At 50.9% G+C, this 24,767-nt stretch overlaps 2 protein-coding genes across 3 annotated transcripts; one reads left to right on the plus strand and one right to left on the minus strand.

The window, feature by feature from the left end:
* The first annotated feature begins 1,832 nt into the window (after positions 1-1,832).
* On the plus strand, positions 1,833-13,979 carry Alg1 (ALG1 chitobiosyldiphosphodolichol beta-mannosyltransferase). Of its 2 annotated transcripts, XM_008846623.3 has the most exons (13): positions 1,833-2,080; positions 3,076-3,153; positions 3,285-3,388; positions 5,984-6,132; positions 7,540-7,629; positions 8,026-8,136; positions 8,845-8,966; positions 9,097-9,135; positions 9,400-9,459; positions 10,386-10,496; positions 11,750-11,864; positions 12,434-12,509; positions 13,335-13,979. In XM_008846623.3, exons 1-13 carry the CDS (start codon positions 1,855-1,857, stop codon positions 13,464-13,466), a joined length of 1,413 nt encoding a protein of 470 aa, XP_008844845.1. In that variant the 5' UTR covers positions 1,833-1,854; the 3' UTR covers positions 13,467-13,979. The 2 variants fall into 2 exon arrangements, with proteins under 2 accessions (XP_008844845.1, XP_017657116.1); XM_017801627.2 differs by lacking the exon at positions 9,097-9,135 and having other exon boundaries at positions 1,838-2,080.
* A 3-nt stretch (positions 13,980-13,982) lies between these two features.
* Eef2kmt (eukaryotic elongation factor 2 lysine methyltransferase) lies at positions 13,983-24,204 on the minus strand. The gene is made up of 8 exons (XM_008846615.3): positions 24,067-24,204; positions 21,010-21,072; positions 19,177-19,257; positions 18,214-18,315; positions 17,792-17,925; positions 17,436-17,701; positions 16,349-16,495; positions 13,983-14,138 (listed from the first exon to the last, which is right to left on the minus strand). The coding sequence occupies exons 1-8, from the start codon at positions 24,160-24,162 to the stop codon at positions 14,020-14,022; spliced, it is 1,008 nt and encodes a 335-aa protein (XP_008844837.1). The 5' UTR covers positions 24,163-24,204; the 3' UTR covers positions 13,983-14,019.
* Positions 24,205-24,767: the final 563 nt, after the last annotated feature.

Consider the following 24,767-nt stretch of genomic DNA (forward strand, 5'->3'; position numbering starts at 1 on the left):
CTCCCAAGTGCTGCCTCCCAAGTGCCTGGCAAATAAATAAATAAATAAAAAAAAAGAGTTATAGAGGGGGTGAACATGAGTTCAGTGCGCTATCTACATGCATAGAAATGTCATATTGAAGTGCTGGCAACATGGCTTAAGGTGCTTGTGACCAAGCCCGAGGACTTGAGTTTGATCCCTGGAAACCACATGGTAGAAGGAGAAAAATGACTACAGCAAGTTGTCCTCCGACCCTCACAGATGTGCCCCCCCCCAGCAAACAAACAAATAAATGTATATTTAAAAATTTAAAATTTGACAGGTGTGGTGGCACATGCCTTTAATTGCAGCACTTAGGAGGCAGAAACCAACTAGGTCTTTGTAACTAGTTGCAGGCTGGCTGGGGCTACAGGAAAACTTTGTCTCAAAAAACGAAATTAAAAAAATATAATGAAACACAGTGAGCCTGACTCCATATAATTCACATATGATAATAAAATCTATGGTTGTAGCTATATTTTTTAGCTTGTTTTCTTGTATTTTTCATTTCATTTTATTCAATTAAAAATACTTATGTATTTATGTGTGACCATGTGTGTGATTGTATGCATGTGTGTTAGGGGGTTGTCCATGCTCGTGCACACACCTGGAGGCTGGAAGAGGGCTTCAAACATCCTCTTCTCTAGTTCTCTGCCTATTCTTTCCAGGCAGGTTCTCTCCCTAAATTTGAGGCTTCTGTTTTCTCTGCTAAGTTGGAAGCAAGCAAGCCTCAGTGAGAGTCCTGTCTCTGTCCCCCTTGAAGCTGGTGTCACAGTCATGGGGGTGATGCCCAGCTTGCTACATGGGTGCTGGGATCTGAACTCCAGTCCTCATGACTACACAACAAGAGCTCTAAACTGCTGAGCTGTCTCTTTCCAGCCCTTTTTGAGATAGGATCTTAAGCTGTTCAGGCTGGCCTTGAACACCTTATGCAGCTAAGTAATGACCTTGAAATCCTTCTCTTCCTGCCTGTACCTTCCAAAGGCTGAGGTTGTACTAATGGGCTTGTGTTATCATGCCCAGCTTCCCTCTCCTTTTTATTTGAAATGTTGCATTCAACATGCATGCATCTTAACAAATGAAGAAATACGCATTTTAAGGTGGGCAAAATTTTCCACATGGAAATGACCTCTGCTTAATGCAGCACGGCTGGCTGAACCCCCATGGGCCCTTCCTTTCTAACACCAAAGATCAGTTTCCAGGTGTAGAAATGAACCACTGTGTGCACTCTTCAGGGAACGGCCTCTTTCCTCAACATCAACTAGGAAATTCATCCAAATTATTTAAAAAATTTTATTTATTTAGCATGGCGGGAAGGGTTTGCATGCACCACAGCATGCATGTGGAAGTCAGAGAACAACTTGCAAGAGTTGGGTTCTCTCCTTCCATCATGTGGGTCCTTACAGAGATAGTAAGCACTTTTACCTTCTCACCAGCCCATCATCCAAATTCTTACCTCACTATTATTGTGAAATTTGTCTTAGAACTCTAAAAACAAAAGTTCTTAGCTCCCAATAAAGGTACATCTTTATTTCCATAGGGGAAATACACAGGGAACTCAACATGGCAAATGTCTTAAATCTTTGGTTCCCAGGAGCTCTGCAGGGGTTCCTCTGGGTCCTATTTTCAAACCTTTCCAGAACCCCCTCCAGCCCCGCCCCTCCGGGGGGTCTTAAACCCCGCCCACATATCTCGCCCCTCCCCTTACTTCTTAGCCCGGCCTATCATCCTTATGGACACGCCCTCTTCCCGTCCCACAGCAAATCCTTGGTTTCAGGCGGTGCACCGCCGGCCCCGCCTCAAGTCGTGTCACGTGACCGCCGGCGACCGGCTAAGATGGCGTCGTCTTGCGTCGAGCTCTTGGTGCTGACGCTGCTCTTGGCGCCGGTGCTGCTGTTGCTGCTGCGGCTGCTCGGCGCGCGGATACGCGCGAGGCAGGCGAGCGCGGCCCGGCACGTGGTGGTCGTGGTGCTGGGCGACGTGGGCCGAAGTCCTCGCATGCAGTACCACGCACTGTCGTTGGCCAAGAGCGGCTTCTCGGTGACGCTGCTGGGGTTCTGCCGTGAGTGGCGGGGGCCTGGGAGGGAGGCTCGGCCTCCGCCTCTGGCTCTCACGGTCCCCGGGCCCAGTTGGGAGCGACTCTGCTACTCTCTTGCCTGCCCTGGCCTGGAAACAGCCTGCCTCACCCTCTGCTTGCCATTCGTGAGGACGGTGCTAAGTGATAGAGTGGTCCCACCTAATTCTAATGAATGCAGACTGGGCGCGTGCGGCTTCTTGCTGGTCACCACTTCCGCGTGCTGCATATGTCACTGGGCCGACAGGCCATCTATTTCTTTACATCCCTCCTTCAGCCCAGAGCTCCACCATCTGGGGGCATTTCATTTGCTTCCCAGCGCCAGCTTCCCCCCTTGGGTGCAGGCCGGGACCTCCACTCTCTCATGATGTCCCTGTGCATGATCTTTCCGTGGTGGGGGTTTTCACATTGAGATATGCCATCTAGCCAGACATGGTGGCCTACCCTTTAATCCCAGCACTCATGAGGTAGAGGCAGGCGGATCTCTGTGAGTTCAAGGCCAGCCTGGTCTACATAGTGAGTTCCAGGTCAGCTGGGACTACAGGGAGACACTCTCTCAAAAAGACCAAAAAAAAAGAAAAAGATATGACATCTTGTACCAGTATGTTGGGCTGCATTCATAGCTATCCTGATATGCATGTGGGTGTCGAAGGTTGGGCCCACCTGCGAGTTTAGAGGGTGGCTCAGCTGGGTTTCAGGGAAGGAGGGAATAGCACCGATTGATAGCTGTGTGTCCTCCTGTCCCAGGGTTTGGGTGGAATGGAACTGACCTAGACTCCTCATCTAGGAGTTCACATCAATTTAATTGAGTGCCTATTGTGTACTAATCATCAAGGAAAGTGGGTTAGATGTGAGTCCTCTCTTTGTGGCCATTCTAGTAGAAGATGTATACAAAGTGCCCTCATTCTCCATTCTGGCTACTGGGAACCAAGAGGTTTTGATCAGTTATTTTCTTGTTTTCTTTTTCCTCCTCTTGTTTTCAGACTCTAAACCTCGAGATGAACTCTTGCAGAGTGATAGGATTCAGATAGTGGAGTTGACAGAGTTGCAGAGTCTGGGAGGTAGGATCAGTCAACCTCAGATTTCTGATGGGGGTGGGTGTGTTGGAGGGGTGGCTGTGTATTGGGGAGGTGGGTGGACTGGCAGACTGTCCAGAGCTCCTTTGCAGAAATGACTGTTTTCTGACTTGCAGCTGGGCCCCGAGTTCTCCAATATGGAGTCAAAGTTGTGTTTCAGGCAGTGTACTTACTGTGGAAGCTGATGTGCACAGACCCTGCAGCCTACATCTTCCTCCAGGTATGTGCCAACCTCTACCTCCTTCCAAGAGGACTACTGTTAGCAGTTGACTTGCCAGCCTTTTAAATGTGCACAAATGGGACTAGGAGTGTGGTGCATTGAAGTCCTGGATTTGATTCTGTGTATCTTACAGAAAATGCACAAATAAATAAATAAATCACATACTTCTGTGTGCATAAACTGTATCAAACATGAGTAGGGCTATTGCACTCATGAACTTGCAGCAACTGGTCTATGGTCTATCAGTGTTCTAACATATACAGGGGAGGGGTTCATTCTAGCCCCATCCCTGGCTGAGGAGCTGTTAGGGTTGTTGGGAGATGGGAGTCCATTTTCTTCAATGGTGTAGCCACTAGTAAATTGCTCATGTGCTGGTAAATAACCCACACCCATGTTCATTCAAGCAGCCTTAATAGACTCAGTTATTAAAAGAACAAAAAGATTTGACAGCAGGAGGGGGCTGTTTGGGAAGACGGGTTCCCAGAGAGATTGGGGGACTAGGAGGAGGAAAAGAGAGGGTGATGGGGGAATGATCAAAATACATTATATGCATGTATGAAATTGTCAAAGAATAAATTAATATTTGAAAAAAATCATGAAACAGTGTGGTGGAGGATGCCTTTAGTCCCAGCACTCGGGAGATGGATCTCTGTGAGTTTAAAGCCAGCCTGGTCTGTATAGTGAGTTTCAGGCCAGCAAGGGTACCCATTAGTGTTATGATGGATGGAGTCTTGTTCTGCATTTACTGATTTGTCAGTATTGCCGGTAAAGCCTTATTTAACCCCCTCAAGAAGTCACTAGGAGTAGGTTCTTGTATTATACTTTAGTCATGGAGACGCCTAGATACAAAGAAGTCCTATAAGTAGCTTATATATAGCTAGGAAGTGATGGAGTCAGGATTTGAACCCATGTAGTCAGCCTGATTTTAGAGTTTTAGAGCCTGGTTTTAGCTTTTCACCTCTTCCTCTTACTGTTTTTTTTTTTTCCTTTTATCCTGTGTTGGGGGTTGAAGGCAGATGCTGTAGCATACCTGTGGAGGTCAGAGGACAGCTTTATGGAGTTGATTCTCTCCTTCCACCTTTACGTGGGTTCTGGGGATAGAACTCGTGTCACCAGGCTTATATGGCAGTTATGTTACTGGCTGAGCTAACTCCGCACCCCCTTCTCCCTATACCAATTTTTATTTCTTAAAAGATTTAGTTTTATGTATAGGAGTGTTTTGTGTGCATGTATATTTGTGTACCATATGTGTGACTGGTGCCCATGGAGGCCAGAGGAGGGTGTCAGATCCTCTGGAACTGGAGTTAGAGTTGTGAGCCACCATATGGGTCCTGGGAACAGAACTTGGGTCCTCTGTAAGTGCAGCCAGTGCTCTTAACGACTGAGCCATCTCTCCAGCCCTCCTCTCCCAAGTGTTTATGCCTAGAAGTATCTTTTCTTATTGGCTTGTGCCAATACACTCAAGATTCTTCTCCCCCTTTCATTTATTGAGTGTGTATATTCCTGTGCCACAGTGCAGGTGTGGAGATCAGAGGACAACTTTTGGAGTCAGTTCTCTCTTTCCATCATGTGGGGTCTGGGGATTGACTCAGGTTTTCAGGCTTGGTGGCAGGCCTCTTTACTCTTTGAGCCATTGCACTGGTGCTTGCTGTCTTTTTCTCTCTCTCTCTCACTATGTATCCCTGGCTGACCTGGAACTCTATATGTAGACTAGTCTGGCCTTCAACTCAGAGAGATCAGCCTGCCTCTGCCTCCCAAGTACTGGTATTAAAGGCATGCACCACCATGCCCAGCTTTTTCTTCTTGTTATTTTTATTTATTATTTTTAAAAAATATTTTATTATTTTTATTTTATGTGTATGAGTGTATTGCTTGCATGTGTGTAAGTGTAATGCCCACAGAGGTCAGAAGAGGGCGTTGGATTCCCCTGGAAGTGGAGTTATGGATGGTTGTTAGCCACCACCTGGTTGCTGGGAATCCTACCCGGGTCCTCTGCAAGAGCAGCCAGTATGTTTAACTGCTGAGCTATCTCTCCAGCCCTTGTTCTTATTTTTAAAAATTTATTTTATCTTTGTGTGTATATGTGTGTGCATGCATGCCACAGTGTGTGTGGAGGTCAGAGGATAACCTCAGGTGTCAGTCCTCTCCTTGTCTGAGACAGAGTCTCTTATTTGCTGCTGTTTATGGCAAGCTAGCTGGCTCAAAAGCTTCCATGGAATCTCTGGTCCTCCATTTCTGTTCTTGTCATATGAATGCTGGGATAATGGATGTGTACTCAGTAGAGCCCAGCTTTGCATGGGTACTGGGGATCAAACTTAGGTCCTTATGCTTGGTAAATGCTATACCCACTGAGCCATCTCCCTGGCCCAAGTGTTCTTGATTATTGGTGATTTTGGAGTTTTCTGGTTGGGCAATTTGGTTTCTTTCATGTTTTCCTAGGCTTTTTGTGGCAGTGGAGAGGGTCTTTCTTCTGTTTATTGGTTGTTGAGAAGCCTACAGAGATCACGGTCTTGTTATGTGGTCACCCCTCTTCATTTAGGCTGTATAGGCCGTAGTCTGTGTTTCTTTCACTGCCTCCAAGTCTCTCTTTCCTAGAACCCCCCTGGCCTGCCTGCCATTGCTGTCTGCTGGTTTGTGGGCTGCCTTTGTAGGAGCAAACTGGTCATCGACTGGCACAACTATGGCTACTCCATCATGGGCCTGGTGCACGGCCCCCAGCACCCCATTGTGCTGCTCGCTGAGTGGTGAGAGTCTGGAGGGAGGGTATGGATGGCCCTCTCAATCCCCATCAGAGTGAGTAGAGAAAGGTAGGGGGCAGGCTGGACCACAGCAGGGTTGTTGGCTCCACTCTGGGCCCACTGCCCTTTGTCTAAGTGTGTGCCTCCGGCTTTGGGAATCAGCTAGATCCTGTAGCCTTTGCCTGCTGGCTTGATTGCTGTTCATGGGAAAGACAGCCCAGGCTGCTCCTGGCAGTCATGGAGTGCTAGCTGCAGGCCAAGCCTCAGGCCAGGCCCCTGTGTTATTTCCCACTCTGTCTTCATCATCCCTGGTTAAGGTGTGCTGTGTTCACTGTCCTTTCACAAGGTAGGCTGAGAGTGATGTCATCTCTTGCCACACAGGAAGTAAGTGAGGATTCAGCCTCAGGGAGTCCCATTCTAGAGCTTTCTCTGTATCTGGAGGGAAGAAAAGACTGAAACCATGGTGATAGTTTGTGGCTTTGAACTTGGGTCTGTCTTCCCACCTCAGCCTCCTGAATACTGGGATTATAGGCATGACCCACCACACCCAGTTTAATAACCTTACTTTTAATTTATTGTTTGTAAGCAGTTTATTTTTTGAGTCTCATATATCCTAGGCTAGCCTTGATCCACTTCTCAAGTGTTAGGATTACAGGCGTATGCTACCACTCCTGTTTTATACATTGCTGGGAATCAAACTAGGACTTTGTGAATGCTTGGGAAACACTCTTCCAACTGAGCTACATGCCCAGACGCACGCACGCACACATGCGCACACACACACATTTGAGGCAGAGTCTTTAGCCCAGGCTGGCCCCAAACCCCATGTAGCTGAGGATGACCTTGAACTTCTGATCCTCCTGCCTTGCTGGGTGCTGGGATTACAGGCACACACCACCACATCAGGTTTTTGCAGCACTGGAGATGGAATCCAGAGCATCCTGCATGCTAGACAAGCACTCCACCAACTGAGCTGCATCCCTAGCCTGCAGCTTAGCAACCTTGACTTGCTTGTCCTCTTTCTAGTCTGTGACCAGGCCTCCAGCCTCTCAGATTCATGAATTCGTCTGTATCATGTTGTGAGTGAGCTGTATCATAGAGCCCCTGTGGTGATGGACCAGGATAGTCAATATTTGGCTATGAGGCCTTTGTTAGACTTCTCTTCTTTATTGAGAAGCTTGGGAAATGGGATATCATTTCCTTTAGAAGTGAAAAGTGATAGAGGGAAGCAAGGTGTGAAAAATAACTGTAGTGAGAGGTCAGTTCACGCAAACTGGCAGGTTCTAGGGGAATGGGACTGGCTCAGCAGCCAGCTACTGAGGGGTGTTGAGTTACATGGAGGTTGGCGTGGCATCTAGGCTCAGACCAGGTTCAGACCAGGGCTCCATGCTGATTCCCAAGTTATCTTTGTAGGTATGAGAGGTTCTTTGGGCGCCTGTCCCACCTGAACCTGTGTGTGACCGATGCGATGCGGGAAGATCTGGCAGAGAACTGGCGTGTCAGGTATGCAGATCCTGGGACACCTGTCAGCCTGTGTGTTTTGTGGGGGCTCAAGAACTGCAGCATCCACTATACTTTGTTGAAGTACCCAGGACCTGGGTGATGGTTACTGATTTTGTTTTTTTTGATAGGGTCTCCCGTAGCCCCAGCCCACCTGGAATTCATTATGTAGATCAGGGTCTGCCTCCCATGTGCTGGGATTAAAGGCATGGGCTACCATGCCCTGAATGGTTACTGGTTTTGAGAAGCTGAGGGAAGAGGTGATGGGGTCTTTCTCTCCTAGCTATGTGTTATAGGCAGTTTTGATGCTAAAAATCTGTGCATGATCCCAAGGAATTGTGGTTTCTTGTCAGTGTCCTCTTACTCAGAGTTTTCTCTGCTGCCCCCATCTCATTTCAGGGCTGTGACTCTCTATGACAAGCCAGCATCTTTCTTTAAGGAGACACCTGTGGACTTGCAGCACAAGCTCTTCATGAAGCTGGGCCACATGTACCCTCCTTTCCGGAGCTGGTATGTCTCTCTTCTCTGCTGTCCCAGTCCCCTGCAGACCTGGGGTCCACCACCCAGACGGTGGCAAAATAAGGCTGGGTTCTGCTGCTTGTTTCTGTAAAGTTTTATTGGAACACAGTCCACCCATTCCTTTATGTTTATAGCAACTGGTAGATGGTACAAGTCTGTAGTCTCAGTGTTTTGGAGGCTGAAACAGGAGTGAGGCTAGATTGGCCTTTTAAGATTTTGCTTCAAAAAGCAGAGGTTGTTTCCCCAAGCTACAGCAGTGGAGCTGGGCTGTGTCACAGACATGTGACCACAGAGCCCTTTAAGAAAAGATCTGCTGAGCCCTGCCTGCACTGCCTTGATTTGCTGCTGGTAGGTTCTTGTGCCTCTGGTGGGACAGGGGACCCAAGTGTTCCCTGGGCTTCTCACTGGGCTGAGGAGGGGATCTTTGCAGCTCTGCACATGTCCTCTGTGTGCCCCTGGTAAGCAAACATGGTGGCTTCAGGGTCACTACAATTTCAGTGGGATGGATAATAAGCATGCACAGCGGGGAAGCCCACGGAGGCAGCACTCAGTGGCAGAGTGGGTGCTGCTACTGTAACCTCAGTGCCAGGAACCATGATCTTTCTGTGGGGTTGGCTGGGTACTGACATGGCTAGGAGCCTGTGGCCCTGCCCCTGTGCTGCTGTATCTAGCATCTTACCGCTTTCCTCCATTCTTTAGTCAAGAGCCCTCAGATGGGACCACAGAGAGGTCAGCCTTCACTGAGAGGGACTCTCGGAGCGGGGCAGTGACGCATCTGCATGGGCGGCCAGCGCTGCTGGTGAGCAGCACGAGCTGGACAGGTCTGCCCCTCCCCCGGCACCCCGGGTGTGTGCCTAGCAGGCATGCTCCTGCTCTCTTGGGAACCTGAGATGGGTGTAGAGTGGGCGGAGGTGGCGGAGGCAGCCAGTGACCTCTCTTTTCTTCTCTTAGAGGATGAGGACTTCTCTATCCTGCTGTGTGCATTAGAAAGTAGGTGTGTGGCTGCTTCAGCAGCTTGGAGCATGTCAGGGGCCTTGTGTGGCAGGGCTGCCATGTGGTCCTGTCCCTACGGTCATGGGTGGGCCAGTCTGAGGATGGAGGAGGGTGTGGGAAGCTTCCTGTCCCCGCATGGCTGTTGAGGGCCAGACCCTAGGTTGGAAAAGTATCTTGAGGCCAGAAGCCTCCTGGGGAGCAGCGCCCCTGCCCCTTCATTTGCTGTCTCCTGGTTAGTGTGTCTTCCTTTTTCTTAAACAGAGTTTGAACAGCTGGCACTAAGTGGAGACAGCCTTCCCTCTCTAGTCTGTGTGATAACAGGTACCAGCAGGGACATGATCTCTTGTTTTTAGGAGGGGAAGGGTGGCAGGAGAAGGGGCATGCAGCCTTTATAGAAGGCCTCTGCAGGGTACGCTCTTGCTGATCATCACCTTGACTCTCCAGAAGAGACTATATCTCCCTCCCTCTTTCCCTCCCCAGGGCTTTGCTCATGCTAGGCAGGTGTTCTACAACTGAGCTATATCCCCAGCCGTTTTGATTTCTACTTAAGAGGCAGAGGTTCACTAAGTTGGCCAGGCTGGCCTTGAACTTACTCTTGTAGCCCAGGCGGGCCTTGTCATGCTTATGTGCCTCAGCCTCCCGAGTAGCTAGGACAGACCTGTGTCATCAGGTCTGACTTGGCATAGTGTTTTCTGTATCTACTTGATGTATGGGGACTGCGGCTCTAAAGGGATTTGTGGCAGGGTGCAGAGTTCAGATCTGAATCTCCAGTGGCACTACTTGGAGACCAAGCGCTCCCCTTTCTCAGAGTGCTTCTAGTCTCTCTCTAGTTTAAAAACAGAATGCCTTCTGTCCAGCACAGAGCCATGCTGTCATAGGGTAGGGGAGCTGCCCCAGGGCTGCCAGGGGTAACATGGAGCCTACCAAATATGTGGGGACCCTGCTGGGGCTCCTGGCAGACGGAACAGACTCTTTTTCTGTACTTGACACATGTAGGCACTATGTCCACCTTGGTAGCACCCTAGCGTTTATCCTGGTCCCCTTCTCAACTTGCAGCCCCAGGCCAGCTGGCTGCAGGTGGCAGGACTCTGCTTAATGTCCCCCACTATGGGATCTCAGGCCCTGACTGAGGCCACTGGCAGGTTGGGTCTTGGGAAATGATTGCCAAGTGCCAGCAGAAGCAGTTGGTACCAGTCAAGTGGCAGGGACAGAGCTGGAACCTGGTGGTGACTTTTTTTTCTGCAAAGGCAAAGGGCCCCTGAAGGAGCACTACAGTCATCTCATCAGCCAAAAGCACTTCCGGCACGTCCAGGTCTGCACCCCGTGGCTAGAGGCTGAGGACTACCCTCTGCTTCTAGGTGAGAGAGCTGTGCTTCAGGGGAAGGCAGAGGCTTCAAGGGGAGTGCTTCGGAGGGCAACACTATCTCACAAGGGCCAGAGAGGAAAGATGTTACCAACTTCTGTTTCTCCTAGTTTTTTTTTTTTTTTTTTTGAGACAGGGTCTTCCTTTAGCCCCAGCTGGCCTGGAACTCACTATGTACACCAGGCTGGCCTTGAACTCACAGAGATCCGTCTGTCTCTGCCTCCCGAGTGCTTACCATGGCCAGCCTGAAACTCTTGTAGCTCAGGCTAGCCTTGTATTTACAGTAGTTCCTTTTACCTCAGCAGAGGTTGGGGTTATAGGTGAGCACCACGCCTGGCCTTTTTATTTTATTTTTGCGTAAGGTTTTACCATGTAGCTCACGCTGGTGTTGAACTTGTGCAAGCCTCCTGTCTCAGCCTTCCCAGTGCTGGGCTTACACATGTGTGCCACCATGTCTGGCTGACAGCTAATTTTTTTTTTTTCACATTTTCATTTCAAAGATTTTAATGAGTTCCTGTTGAAACAGGAGTTGCTTAAGTTGCTGTTCACAGCAACACATGTTAATACATGTAACAAAATTTGCCATTCTAGCCATTTATTTATTTATTTATTGGTCTTTTTGAGACAGGGTTTCCCCTGTCCAGGTCAGTGGGGCTGACCTGGAACTCCCTATGTAGACCAGGCTGGCCTTGAACTCACAGAGATCCACCTGCCTCTCATTCTAGCCATTTTTTAAAATAGTTGTTTACTTGTATGCGTGCGCACACTTGTGGAGATCAGAGGACAACTTTCAGGAGTCAGTTCTCTCCTACCATGTGGGTTCTGGGGATTGAACTGAGGTCGTTGGGTTTGGTGGTAAGCACCTTTACCCACTGAGACATCCGGCCAGCCTCCCTCTAGTCATTTTTAGGTGTCTGTTCAGTGGCATTCCTGGGAGTGTGTCCACTCTACAGCCTCAGCCAGAAACCCTACACTCAGCTTATAGTACAGGAAGCTTTTCTTTGATAATGAATTATAGTTAAGTAGAAAGAATGAGTCAGTGTAAATTAAGAAACTTTAGTCACCAGGCAGTTTCAGAGAACCCTGTGGTCAACCATGTTTCTGCCTCTGGTCAGGCCCCCTGGCTCCTTGGTCAGCTTGTCATTTGTGTTTGGGGACAGACTTGATGGGGATATCTGATTTCTACTCCCTGTAGAGGGGTCCCTGCACAGTCGTGGGAGGATGCCTGCCAGTACTTTGTCTCTGCAGGGTCAGCGGACCTGGGTGTCTGTCTGCACATGTCCTCTAGTGGCCTGGACCTGCCCATGAAGGTAGTGGACATGTTTGGGTGCTGCTTGCCTGTGTGTGCTGTGAATTTTAAGTGGTAAGAGCAGACATTGAGCTTTACTTGGGGTCACATTCTAGATATGTAGCTGAGAGGGAACCAGCAGGGCATCATCTCCCCTATAACACAGGGTGGTTAAGAGCCAGGATTGTGTGGTCTCTGCAGTTGAGCCCCACCCACTGAAATACTTTCCCCAGCCTGGATGGGCATGGGCAAGGGCAATGAGAGATAAAGTTCTGGAAGGCACAGAGCAGCCTGTGGATAGAAATTTCTGGTGTGAGATGCTCATGTGAGTTGAATTCAGGGTTCATCAAGATTGAATCTGCAGAGACCTGGAAAAGCTACCTTTGATGTGCAGAGCCAAACTCAGGCTCTGGGACCTTGGCTCTCAGGCATGGAGTAGAAACAAAATGCAGAAATGATCTTGGCACTGACGGCCACTTCCCCTTAGGGCCTTTTCTCCAAATCAGCTTGCTGTTTTGACAAACATCTCAGAACACTTACTGAGGTCAGCTGGCTGTCCCAATGCCAGCTTCACTCGGGGTGGTGGGTGGTTGCCCTGGCCTCTCTCCTCCAGGTGGCTCTCAGGTCCCTTGTTCTCTCTGCAGTCTGCATGAGCTCGTGAGACATGGAGAGAATGGCCTGGTCTTCAAGGATGCTGAGGAGCTGGCGGTTCAGCTGCAGGTAGTGGGTCTGCTCCCTGCAGGGCTTGGTGCACAAGGCAGCTCCCTGACCCCTGCTTCCCAAACAGGGCAATTCTGGTGGGACTCTGGGATAAAGAGGAGAGGTGAAGGGAGGGAGCAGAGGCCTCCATGGAGCCTCCTGGGCTGGGCTGTCAGCCAGCTGGCTGTTCACATTACCAGGGGCTGTGAGGGCCAGGCACAGCCAGGTATGCCTCTCCGCCTTCTGGGTTTGCGTTCATATCACAGTCAAGACAGGAACTTGGTTGCCCTTTTGGGAGAGAGTGGGGCCAAGGGGGCTTCTGCAGAGTCCTCAGAGACCCCCACATGTGCATTCCTAAGAAAGACTTGGAGAGCTGGTGGACAGCCTTTTGGGCTCTGTCCTTTAGTTCTTGTCAAAACTGTGCAACCTATCTGAATGTGTATTTGAATGCATCCACAGACATGCAGTCGGGCTTGGTTCCAATAAAACTTTATTTACAAAGTGAGGTGGGTAGGACTTGGTCTGTAGGCAGGAGTTTGCAGACCCCAGGTACAGGCCTCTTAACAAAGGCAGAGCTGTCATGGCTGGCCTCTTTACTGCAGACTGCATTGGGGAAGAGACAGGAGAGGAGGGGAGGCAGGAGGCATAGCAGGTGGAGGCTGGCCTTCTCTAGGGTAGGGGCTGTGGGGTAATAGATGTTCCCTCAGGTGCCCAGTGAGGGGAAGGAACTTGGAAGGGGTGCTGCTAAAGGCATCTGGGGTCAGCCAGGCCTGTAGGCAGCTGGACCTGAGAAGGAAGGACTTGGGGTGGGCATGGAGCTAAATTCTAGTCTTTCTTTTCCTGTAGATGCTTTTCTCAAACTTTCCTGATCCTGCTGGCAAGTTAAATGAGTTCCGGAAGAACCTCCGGGAGTCGGAGCAGCTGCGATGGGATGAGAGCTGGCAATGCACTGTGCTCCCTTTGGTAACCACCAAGTGATCTGAGGGCCAGAGATGAGAGCCCACCCCTCAGGGAGTTTTGGGGGTCCTGGCCCCATTCATCTCTGTGCACCCTTCCAGCCAGCACCTGCTGCTCTGACACCGTCCCTGTTTGGGCTTTTGTGCTCTCCCTGGTGGTCAGAGCCCCGAAGGACAGCAGCAGGGATGCCTGGGGGATGACTTGGAAGCTGCTCCTCTGGGTCCCTGAGACTCTGAGATGCTTTTCTTCTGTTTCAGTCTCTCACATTCTTCCAGTTCTGGTTTGGTCGGGCTGCGCTGTGAGCTCTGGGGTATCACACATTAACTGGGCTCCGCTGAGTGAGGCCTGAGCCGTCATACTTGATACATGTTTCTATTTGCACAAAAGAAATGCTTGCCTTTGAGCCCTGTCCACTCCTGATGAGCTGCTGAGGATGGGCACACTCTCATTCTGTGCTTATTACAAGTCTGTGATTTATTATTTGGAATGTAACATTCCTTGGACATTTGTGCCCAGTAAAAGCTATATCGGCTCTCCTGTCCTCCCAACAGTGATTTCACTTTCCCAATCACCTTCAAAAGCTGGGGTAACCATGCAGCATGAGCTTCAGGATCACGATGGCTGAGGGCGCTTCGTAAGGAAAGAGTTTCCCAGCATGAGGAGGCACCTGTTCCCAATAGATTTTCTCACGGTCTGGAAACAGAGCATACAGATCTCAGGAGGGCAGCACTGGGGATAGGAGATGCTTGTGACAGTGTGGGGCTTCAAGATAGTGTGTCTGAGCTAAGTTTACTTGGGCCATAGACTTGAGGTTCAGCCAGATGCTGTATGTGTGTGTGTGTGGGGGGGCATATGCACAGGTCAGAGGATGATGGTGGGTGCCATGCCCAGCTTTTTATATGGGTGCAGGGGATTCACACTCAGGTCCTCATGCTTGTGCTCTTCCACAGAACCAACTCACCAGCCTTAAATCAATGGTCTTTTTTTGGTATGTTGTTTTTTTTTTTTTTTTTGGTTTTTTTTGGAAAAGGGTCCCCTTGTAGCCCCAGCTGTCCTGGAACTCAATATGTAGAACAGGCTGGCCTTGAACTCACAAAGATCCACCTGCCTCTGCCTCCCAAGTGCTGGGATTAAAGGTGTGTGCTACCACACCTGGCTTATATGTTTTTTTTGAGTCAGGGTCTCACTGTATTGCCCTGGCTAGACTGGAGCTTATTATGTAGACCAGGCTGGCCTCAAAACACTGATCTACCTACCTCTATCTCTTGAGTGCTGAGATTAAAGGCCCACACCTGGCTTTTACAGAGGTTTCTTTCTTCTTTTTTTTTTTTTTTTTTTTTTTTTGGTTAAAATGCAATAAAACAATTTTTTAAATTTATTTTTATGTGTATGAATATTACGCCTGCATGTATGTAAGTGCACCCATGCATGTCATGCAGTGCCCGTGGAGGACAGAAGAGATTGTTGGAGCTCCTGGAATTAGAGTTATAAATGATTGTTAGTTGCCATGTTCTGCAAGAGCAGTCAGTGCTTTTAACCGCTGAGCCATCTCTCCAGCCCCCACACAGTGGTATCTTAATCACACTTTTGTTATAAGGAAACTAGTATTCTTAAGAACGAAGTGATAGAGACATGCAAGTGTGGAAGGCTCTGTAACCCCACCACCCAGTAGAACAACCATAATTGGTACATATTCTAGAATTACTCCTAGCTATAGTAACTTTTTTCTGATGCTCTAGATGGAACCTAGCCTTATACAAGCTAAGCAAGTGCTCTACCACTGAGCTAGACCCCCAGGTCCCCATGAAGGCAGCCATTAAAGGCAGGCATACATACCCTGCATGCAATGTGGTGCTCTGCTGGTCTCAGGGAAGGTGTGTTAGACACTGTCATGTTGGTACCTGGGGACGCTCAAGGCTGCCCAGCACTCCGTCAGTAGAGTGCTGGGAGTGCTGACTTGTTTGCTCTGTGATCATTGGGGTGGGGTGCAGGAGGGCATTTGGGTATCATGTCTGCTCACAGAAGCTGTGGCAGGTGAGTGGACAATTGCTGGTGGGGCTTTGCTGGGAGAGCTGGGCAAGGAGGGCTCTACAATGCATCAGGAATGCCCTGGCTGGCATGCTGGGTCTGTGGAGAGGTAAACTGTCTGGGTTGGTGGGGTATAGCTTGGGATATAGTCCAGGTGGCCTGACTGCAGCCCACAGAAACTTGGGTCAGTCAGTCTCTGACTGCTGTAGCATCTTTGTATTTGGGGTGGGATGATAGGACAGCCCTCCCACATGCCGATGGCTGACTGATGTCAGGCCAAAGGATGGGCAAGGCCCATAGCAGTGACATTTTGGGTCTGTGGAAACAATGGTCCCCTTACTCCTTCTCTAAATTCCCCAGGTCCTCTTCTAGTGTAAAGGTGCCTAAAATAGTGGCCGAGGGCCCAAAACAGTGGCTACCAACTTCCCAGTGTTCTGGGTGGGCTTGCCGTGTTGTTTCAGGCTGTACCTTAGGTGGTTACCCCACAGAACAGATGTGGAGGACACTGGGGAGCAAGGAGGCCAATGACAGTCTAGCTCCACAATGGTGGAGGGGATGGGCAGGCAGCACCCACTTCTAGGGCCTGTGATTCCTGGGGTCAGAACCTGGTGTGCCTGGACAATAGCTGGCATCCCTTGCTACCTCCATCTTACAGATCAGGAAGCTAAGGCCCTGGAGCTCATCAAAGCTGCTTTGAAAGGCAACAGGGCTGCTGAACTTGGATCTGTAGTATCGTGGTACTGGGCTGGCCTATGGGCTTACCAGCCCTGCACAATTCTTTTGTAGATTTGGGGCTTCCTATCTACTCTCCCCAGTTCCCCATTCTTTCAAGCCCTCCTATGGACAGTAAGGTGGCCTGGAGGCTGGGGACTGACCTAGCTCAGCGATGAACAGTTTGCCCGTGTCCTGGCTGCGGATGGTATAGGCCACGTAGACTTCAGGAGCTTGCTTCCCCCAACTGGCAGCAAACATCCTCAGGACCCTGAGCAGGGAGAGCGTCACTTCCCTGCAGTACAACACATCTATAATGGAAAGGCCCTTGTTAGGATTCACCACCACAGCGAGGGTGCTGGGTTAGGCTGACTGGCACAGGTGAGGGCCCAAGAGCAGCTGTGATATTAGATGTGTGCTGTTCCACGGAAAGGAAGTATCTCGGGTGGAGGAATACCCTGATAAGAAGGGCTGCTGAAAGCCACTGTGGCCCAGTTGGCAACATCGGTTTTGTGCCCTTCTGTTTAGAAGATGCTTAATGAAGCAGGTCCTAGCCTGGCCTTGGGCTTTTCCAAGGGACCCACTGTGCGAGCCTCAGTGTGGGGATATGCTATGTCCCCAGCCCCAACATAGTGCTAGAAGGTGGCATGATGTCTTTAGTGGTCCAGACAAATACTGCCTTTTCTCATTGTATTGGAAGAGACTGGCTCTCTCCTGTGGTCTCTGAAAGACACAGGGCTGGGACACAAGTGCTGGTGGGGACAGCTAGGGCTGTTTGGCCCAGTGATGATAGTAAGTCCTTGGCACATCTGCAAGGAGCCAGTTAGAGACTGGTGGGGCCACTCAATCCAATCCCCAATTTAGCACCTGCTGTCCCACCTTAGCCCCAGCCCAGGATGGTGCTGATGACAGGTGGAGGAGTTGCATGTGGCCTAGAAGTCATACTGTTCTCCATGGCCCTAGAAGGACCACGGGCTGCCATGGCCAGCCTACTCCACCTGAAGACCCAGGGTGATGGAAGGCCCAGTCTTAGGTGGAATGGGTGGGGCGGTCCTAGCTTTCCATGGAGGACCAGGGAGGGACCTAGGTGGCCCCAGGCTGCTGAGGCAAGGTGTCTGTCCTGTTCCTCTGGGACAATTGGCTGTTTGTGGACAGAACCTGTTCTGGGGTATGCTGTGATGTCTCTGGGAAGATGGTCTCTGTCCACAGCACCCACTGCTCTCTCATGCTGCTGGCTGAGTGAGGCCTCACCTGCTGCGATGACAACGTCTGCCCTGAAGGCAGAGAGCTGAGACTCTGTTGCTTCATCCCAGTCCAACTCAGCCACTGTCACTCTCGAGCTGCCTGGGCCAGCAGGGGCGTTGGGCTCTAATGAGAAGCCATTGAGGAGCACGTTTCTGCAGAGCTGCTCAAGCACACGGCTGTGGTAGTCACTGAAGATGAATGCTCGGGGTCGGCACACCTTGCAAATGGCCAGACCTGTGAGGCCAGCTCCACTGCCAAGCTCTAGGACAGTCCTGAGTGGAAGGAAGGGGACCCATGTCCATGTTTATGCCAGGGCCAACTTGCCTCTGTGCCCTGCCCTGTGCCTGGTGCCCCAAGGTCACCTGTCAGTGAAGGCTGTTGGGTTCTCGATGGCCCACTCTGCAAGGTAGAGGGCAGCGTCCCATGTGACCAAGCCTGTGGTGCCATGGGACACAATGGCTGTGCTCTCAGAGAGTGTGACTGAGTCTCCTGAAGGCTGCACAGAGACAGGGTAGGAGAATGAACCCAGCTACCAGAGTATAAATGATGAGGGTTAAATTACAGTAAGTCAGTGACTGAGCAGACTATGGTGTCTACACTGTGGAATGCTACTCAGCAATGAAAAAGGACAAGCTTGCTACCCCTGACAGTGTGGGTGGTCTTCAGGGAACTATGCTGAGTGAAAGGAGCTAAGTCACATGCTGTATGATCTCCATCTAATACTCTTAACATGATCCAATCATAGACATGGGGGTTGGAGGAGAGCACCAATCATAGCTCATACCAGCAGATAGCTCCGGTGGCACTGGGCAGGCTCCTTGGCCATCAGGACCTCTGCCATTGCCTCGTACAGTGCGTCCAAAGGCTCTGCAGGCACAGCTTCATGCTGGGGACAGACAGAGTAAACTTAGCTGAGAGGGCCTTGCTGACCCTCATAAATAACCTGGATTCTACCTGTTTCTCTGTGCCAGGGCCCAGAACCTAGGCACTTGTGGATGTTGGGCCAGCATGTCAGATGATTTTTACCAGATTTAGAGGGAGAGATTCGGGGTGGACTGGGGAAGGGGTGGTGGTGAGTGTATGAAAAGTCCACTTAGAATTAAAATAAGCGAAATCAGCAGTGCACTTGGTGGGACTGAGGAAAGGTGTGGCAAGGGTGGGGTGGGCGAGGTCTAGGGCATCAGGCAGAGTCCACAAGATGGAGGACATGTTTAAGTGAGCCCTGAGCATTTCTGTGGGGACAACACTTCCAGTGCACTGTGGCTTTTAAGCTGCCTTTCCGTGGCATGGAGTTGGTGAGGCCTGGGGGTAGGGTGATGCAGAATTGTTTGTGAATGTGCTGAGCCTGGTGCACATGGTCTACTCCATTCTGGGGTACAAGGAGCTAGTTGGGAATGGACTGTAGAACCCATCCAGCAAGGGTAGGTGGGCCAGCCAGGTAAGAGCCTGGAGAGCCAGAGTTTGGCTGGTAGGGTGAAGTAGGAGGGGATGCCTTTCAAGAAGGAGAATCTGCATCTGGGAGACAAAACCGCCCTGGCTTCTCCCTCCTGCCCTGCCCCACCTTCCCTTCCCACCATACCCAGCCAGCAGCTCCCAGCCCAGGGAGGCCCTGCCCCAGGGCCTTGCTGAGCAGGCAAAGAAGGAAGTGGGGCTGCCTGAGGCAGGGCCTGGCAGGGCTCTGGACCTCTGGTGAGCCCACCAGTTCCTGTATGTGGTCTGGTCCCATCAGCCAGTGTCCATCACTGACCTTTTTGATGAGCTTTGAGAGAAAGCAGCGGATGTACTTCACAGATGGTGGGTGCTGCACGCACACTGGGTGTTTCACAGTCTAGACAACAAAGGACAAGAAGTTAGTTGCTACAGAGATCTGTCCTAAGTGTCCTGTGATTGGTGAGGGGGTGGCAGAGAGGGGGAACCAATGTCTCAGTGAAGACATGGTGTAGGAACAGGGTTATGGCCTGTGTGCCCTGGCATCTGTAAGACTCTTTTCTTGAGATGGTCTTCCTGGATGGCTGACTGGCCTTGAACCTGCAATCCTCCTGCCAGCTCAGCAGTTAAAGGCACTGGCTACTCTTGCAGAGGACCTGGGATTGGTTCCTAGCACCCACATGGTGGCTAACAACCATCCATAACTCTACTTCCAGGGGATCTTCTGGCCTCCAAGGACAGTGCATGAGACAGGCGCAGGCAAAACACTCCTACACATAAAAGATAAATTTTAGAAAATTAAGAAAAAAAATTTGAGTCTTAAGATAGTTCTTTCCCCAAAACACTTCCACCCAGCAGCACAGCTGTCTGATGCTTTTCGGACCAGCCCCAGGTAGAAACGAGCTTACAGGCCCTTCCTGCCTGTCCTGGGTGGCAGATGGGAACAAAACCAGTCTGTCGTGAGTACAAGAATGAAGCTGTCTGTCAGCATAGGGGAAGTGAGGGTCTAGTGGCAGGAGCCAGGCCCACCAGATACCTGCCTTCCTGGCTGTGAGGGGAAGACCAAATACGAAAGAGCAGGGGTTCTGCCCTGGCCAGACTCTTGGGGACTGACACTTCCAGAAGCCAAGGGTAAAGGGGCTCAAGGCAGTGGTGGCTCCCAGATGGCTTGGCATTTGGGGAAGGAGGGTGTAAGACCAGCAGGAAACAGGCCTGAAGGGAGGGGTGGCTGTGGGCTTGGGAAGGCCACAGGAGGCCCAAAAGATGTTTACGAGCTTCCTACTAATGGACACCAGATTAGATTTTATGATAGTCTGCTCTCTATTTTATACTGTTACCCATGGAAAGCTGTAAGACAAAGGCTGTTTTTCTCCTTCCCTTTCTTCTGAGCAGGGTCTCACATAGCCCAGGCTGACTTTGAACTTGCTCTGGTTCAGCACAGAATTCTTGATATGCTCTTTGGGTGGGCTCCATGGTTGGGGGCAAAAGTCTGTGACTTTTCTGAATCTGCATGCAGACCAGGATGGTCTTTGCCTCCTGAGTGCTGGATTAAAGGTGTGTGCCACCAGGCCTGATCTTCTAGTGCATTCTTTCTAGGGAGGGAGACTACAGTTTTAGCCTTCCAGAAAGCTCATGACCCTCAAGAAGGTCAAGGCCGAGGCTGTGGTGGTGTGACCTGCCCTTGATCCAGGAAGCCAAGGTCAGGATGCGGTTGGGTGGCTAGGCTGGCGGTCCTGCCTGTACCTATAGATACATACATTGCTGAGACAACAGCCCACTTCTGCCTACAACACTGAGCAGGCAAGACAGACCTTCTTATTTGGGCCTAAAGTGCAAAGAAGGAAGTCTCAAAGCAGTTAACCTGCTGGAGGCACTTCCCACACCTGTCATCTCTGCGGCTGAAGGCATCTCCTAGCCTTCCCCTCTCAGGCAGAGTTTTGTCGATCCTAACATCTTCACCCAAAAAAACCAAACAGCCAGAGCTGTTTGAAGTGCTGATGTCCACACACAGGGCAGACAGGAACAAGATGCTTTAGTTCTTTGGACATGATGTTTGGAAAGGACACATAGGACCTGTGGCTCTGCTGTCAGGTTGTCATGGCAGGTCAGGGTATTCCCCAGGTGAGGTATCCCCTCCAGGCTGGGCTCTTACCTTCTGCAAAATAGCCAGCAGCAGCTCAGAACCCCAGGGCTCCCTTAATTGCTCTTCTAGGCTCTGTTCCAAGGAAAGAGAGCACATGAGAGAGAAATCCCAAGGGCACTTTCTCAGGAGCATTACACATGCCGTGGAATATTCTGGCAAAGAGCTTCAGTGATTCCTGCCTAGAGCTTGGAAGCAGTTGAAGTGGAGGCTCTCAGAGGTGAGCTCTGTCTGGCCTTCGGATAACACGATGAGCATGGGAAGAATTTTAGAAGACTGACTTCAGGTTTATATCTGATCTGGCTGCCTGGTGGTCATAGCAGCTCAGCCCAGAAGGCCTGGGACCTGCCACCTCAGCTAGAATGGGACTCTGACAGGCAGTGCCAAGCCTGGACATGTCACCCTCTCACAGGGGATGGCAGCTCTGGCTCCAGAGTCAAGGTAGAGATATGACACCTGGCAGGCCACTTCTTCAGAGCACTTTGCCATGCCCTTTAGGACCTGCCATGCCCCTTTCTGACCTCTACACCCAGTCCTATCCCTGCTCACCCCACTCCAGCCACATCAGCTTCTCTGCTGTTCTTAATCATGGCAGCCATGTTTCTACCACAGGACCTTTGCACTTCCCCTTTTGCTTCAGGGCTCATGTCCCAGTTTAAAAACACTGCTTCTTTGGCTTTCACCAACTCTACTCTGACCAGTCTTCCCTGCAGCTTTATTCACCACTTCAGTGTTTAGTTGGCTTTATAGCCACTCATCTGTTTTTTTCTTTCTTCCTTTTTTTCTCCTTTTTTTTTTTTTTGGTCTTTTTGTGACGGGGTCTCCCTGTAGCCCCAGCTGGCCTAGAACTCACTATGTAGACCAGGCTGGCCTTGAACTCACAGAGATCTGTCTGCCTCTGCCTCCTGAGTGGTGGGATTAAAGGTGTGGCTACCACATTCTGCTTTTTTCTCTTTATTTTTTATTCTTGTGAGACAGGGTTTCATCTGTGACCCAGGTTGACCTCCAATTCACTTCACAGAGCTCCTCCTGCCTCAGTTTCTCAAGCTGGGATTATAGGCATGAGCCCCCACATATGGTTTCACCTGGTATTTTCTCATTCCTGTTTGAGTAGGTCTCTAGTGAGATCTGAGCTGCCCTTTAAGGTGATGAGTTCCAGTGTGCAGCTCACAGAAGGCATTCAAGAAATAGTGACTGAGTAAATACTAAACAATACTGTGCATTTACCACAGCTAGGCATGAGTCAAGGCTTTCGTATTCAAGAACTCCCACTAAGTGAGATACAGGAGTGGGGAACCTGCCTCTCCCTAAGCAGTTAAGCATTGTTAAAATCAGGACTAGTGTTCATCTAAGTTCTTAGGTTTTTTTTTTTTTTTTTGGCGTTTTTGGGTCCGGGTCGCTCTGTAGCCCCAGCTGTCCTGGAACTCAAACTCACTATGTAGACCAGGCTGGCCTTGAACTTACAAAGATCTGCCTGCCTCTGCCTCCCAAGTGCTGGGACTATAGGCGTGCGCCACCATGCCTGGCTTATTTAAGTTCTTTGCAAAAGGACTGTCAGTTAAGACAACCAGCAGGACTGCCCTTATGCCAGCCCTGGCTCTTCTGAACACTTTATGAACACCTTGAGAAAACCTCAAAACAACTTCAGCTGATTGTCACGTCCCCAGAAGGCGCAGCCTCAGCCAGAGGTGTTTGAAATAGTTTGCACAGACTTGCTGTCACAAACTTTCGAAGATCCTGTAGCCATTTCCACCCAGGCCAGACCGGGAGAAGCGCCCCCTTGTGGCCAACAGAAGGATAGCTGCGATTGTACTAAGAGGCAAGGTGACTGGTTAAAACAACCTATACAATCTTCTACTCTGGCTCAAGAGGGGAGTGGGCTGGAAACCACCCTCTTGTGCATTCTCCCTGGTGTGGTAGTAGCAGGCCTAACAGAAGACTTCTCTGGGGTCTTTTCCTGCCTACTTTTACTAGTGCTGGCTGAGCTGACAACCTGAAGAAAGGAGAGGCTGGGCAGAGCAGCACTGGCAGTGATGGCTACAGTTGACCAGCAGAATGTTGACAGCAGCCAGGCAGCTGGCCAGTCAAGGGCTAAGGAGGACCAATACTCAGGCCTGCCTGGAAGCTGGCAGCCAAAACGGCCCAAGAACCACCTAGGGCCCATAACAAGGGCCAAGGACCCCATGTGCAGGCCTGCAATACTTGGGGGGGCACTTGCTTTTTTTGCTCCCGCCTGCCTACTGCTGGTACACCTAGAAACCAGTCACCAGAGGCCCGCACTTAGTAATCTAACTGGGTAAAAGCAAAGAACACCAGCCAGCTGTGTGGCAAAAGGACGTTGGTATATCATATCCTTCATCTTACTAATTAGAAATGGTGGCACAGATTTGCAGTCACTTGTCTAAGGTTACAGCACATTGGGGGTCTGAGCCAGGATTCAAAGCAGGAAGCTGGTCTCCTTTCCTCCTTAAATACTTTCCTGGACAAATGGAGTGCTAAGAGACCCTAGTTCATCTCACTGTGGGTGAACCCGAGCAAGCATGTGAACAATTGCACTTTGACATTGAATGGAGTCCTACGGATGCTGTTCAGATTTCCATTTGGGGTTAAGAAATGCACATAGAGAAAAAGAAATGCACATATTCCTCCGACCAGAATCGATCTGTGAGTGCTAAATGTTTTATGTGTGATGAAATAACACTAATGACTAAACTACCCGATGAAGTGGGGCAGATTCTGGAGTGACTCATGCGGATGAGCTCACCGCACACAAGTTACCAGCAAGGTCTGCTCCACTGGAGCCTCGTGCCCAAGCTTCAGGTTTCCAGGGGCTGGGAGGGCCCCTTTCGGCCTGAACTCCCCAACAGAAGGTTTTGTCTGATGCCTGCTGTTCCGATGGGGTCCCAAGCTGAGCTTCCAGAACTATTTCGATCAACACTGGCTTAAAAAGTCCTAAGAACGATCCAACCCTATCCGAGACCCTGCAAGCCGGAGTGGAGAAAGGTCCCGCCTGCCTGGTGGCACAAGCCTCTCCCGCCCCGCCGCCCGACCGCGACACCCGCCGCCCACCTGCCAGGGAAAGGAGGGCAGCGCGCGAGCAGCCAGGAAGCGGCGCTCGAAACTCTGCAGCACAGACGTGGCCCCCTCGTGGTCCTCAGGCGCCATGGCGGGGCGGGGCCAGCGTTGCCGGGAAGCTCGGGAGACAAGGGAGGCGGGGAAAGATGGAGGGGTGCTGTGGGCGGGGGATGGGGCTAGGCGACGCTCGAATCCGGGGGGGCGGAGCTTGAGGGGGGGCTAGACGGGGGCGCCCTGGGAGAGGGGAGCAGGGCTAGGCGACGCTCGGGCTCGGGAGGCGGGGCGGACCTTGAGGCAGGGTGCTGTGGGCGGGGAACAGGGCGGGGCTAGGCGACGCTCTAGTCCGAGGGTCTTGCTTGAGGGGGGGCAAGACGGCGGCGCGCTGGGAGTGGGGGGTGGGGCTAGACGAAGCTCGAAATCGGGGGCCGAGCTTGGGGCGGGAAATAAGACCGAGGCTACGGGCGTTAACAGCTGTGTCAGAGCGGAGCTTAGGGAGAGATCAGCGTATGGCTCCCGGGGCCTGGCGCCCAGGAGGCGGGACTTGGACGGAAATGGGGCGGTGCGTAGCGATTGGAGTTGGGACCTAGACTGAGATGGGGCCCGGCTCCTGGGGAGGATCTGGGGCAGGGCCTAGCGACACTGGTGTTGGGTCGTGTTGCCTGTGGTGTCCTGCAGGGCTTGAAAGCCCGGCTTGT

Source organism: Nannospalax galili, unplaced genomic scaffold (genome assembly GCF_000622305.1).
Source record: "Nannospalax galili isolate Female #2095 unplaced genomic scaffold, S.galili_v1.0 scaffold471, whole genome shotgun sequence".
In the NCBI taxonomy this organism is placed as follows: domain Eukaryota; kingdom Metazoa; phylum Chordata; class Mammalia; order Rodentia; family Spalacidae; genus Nannospalax; species Nannospalax galili.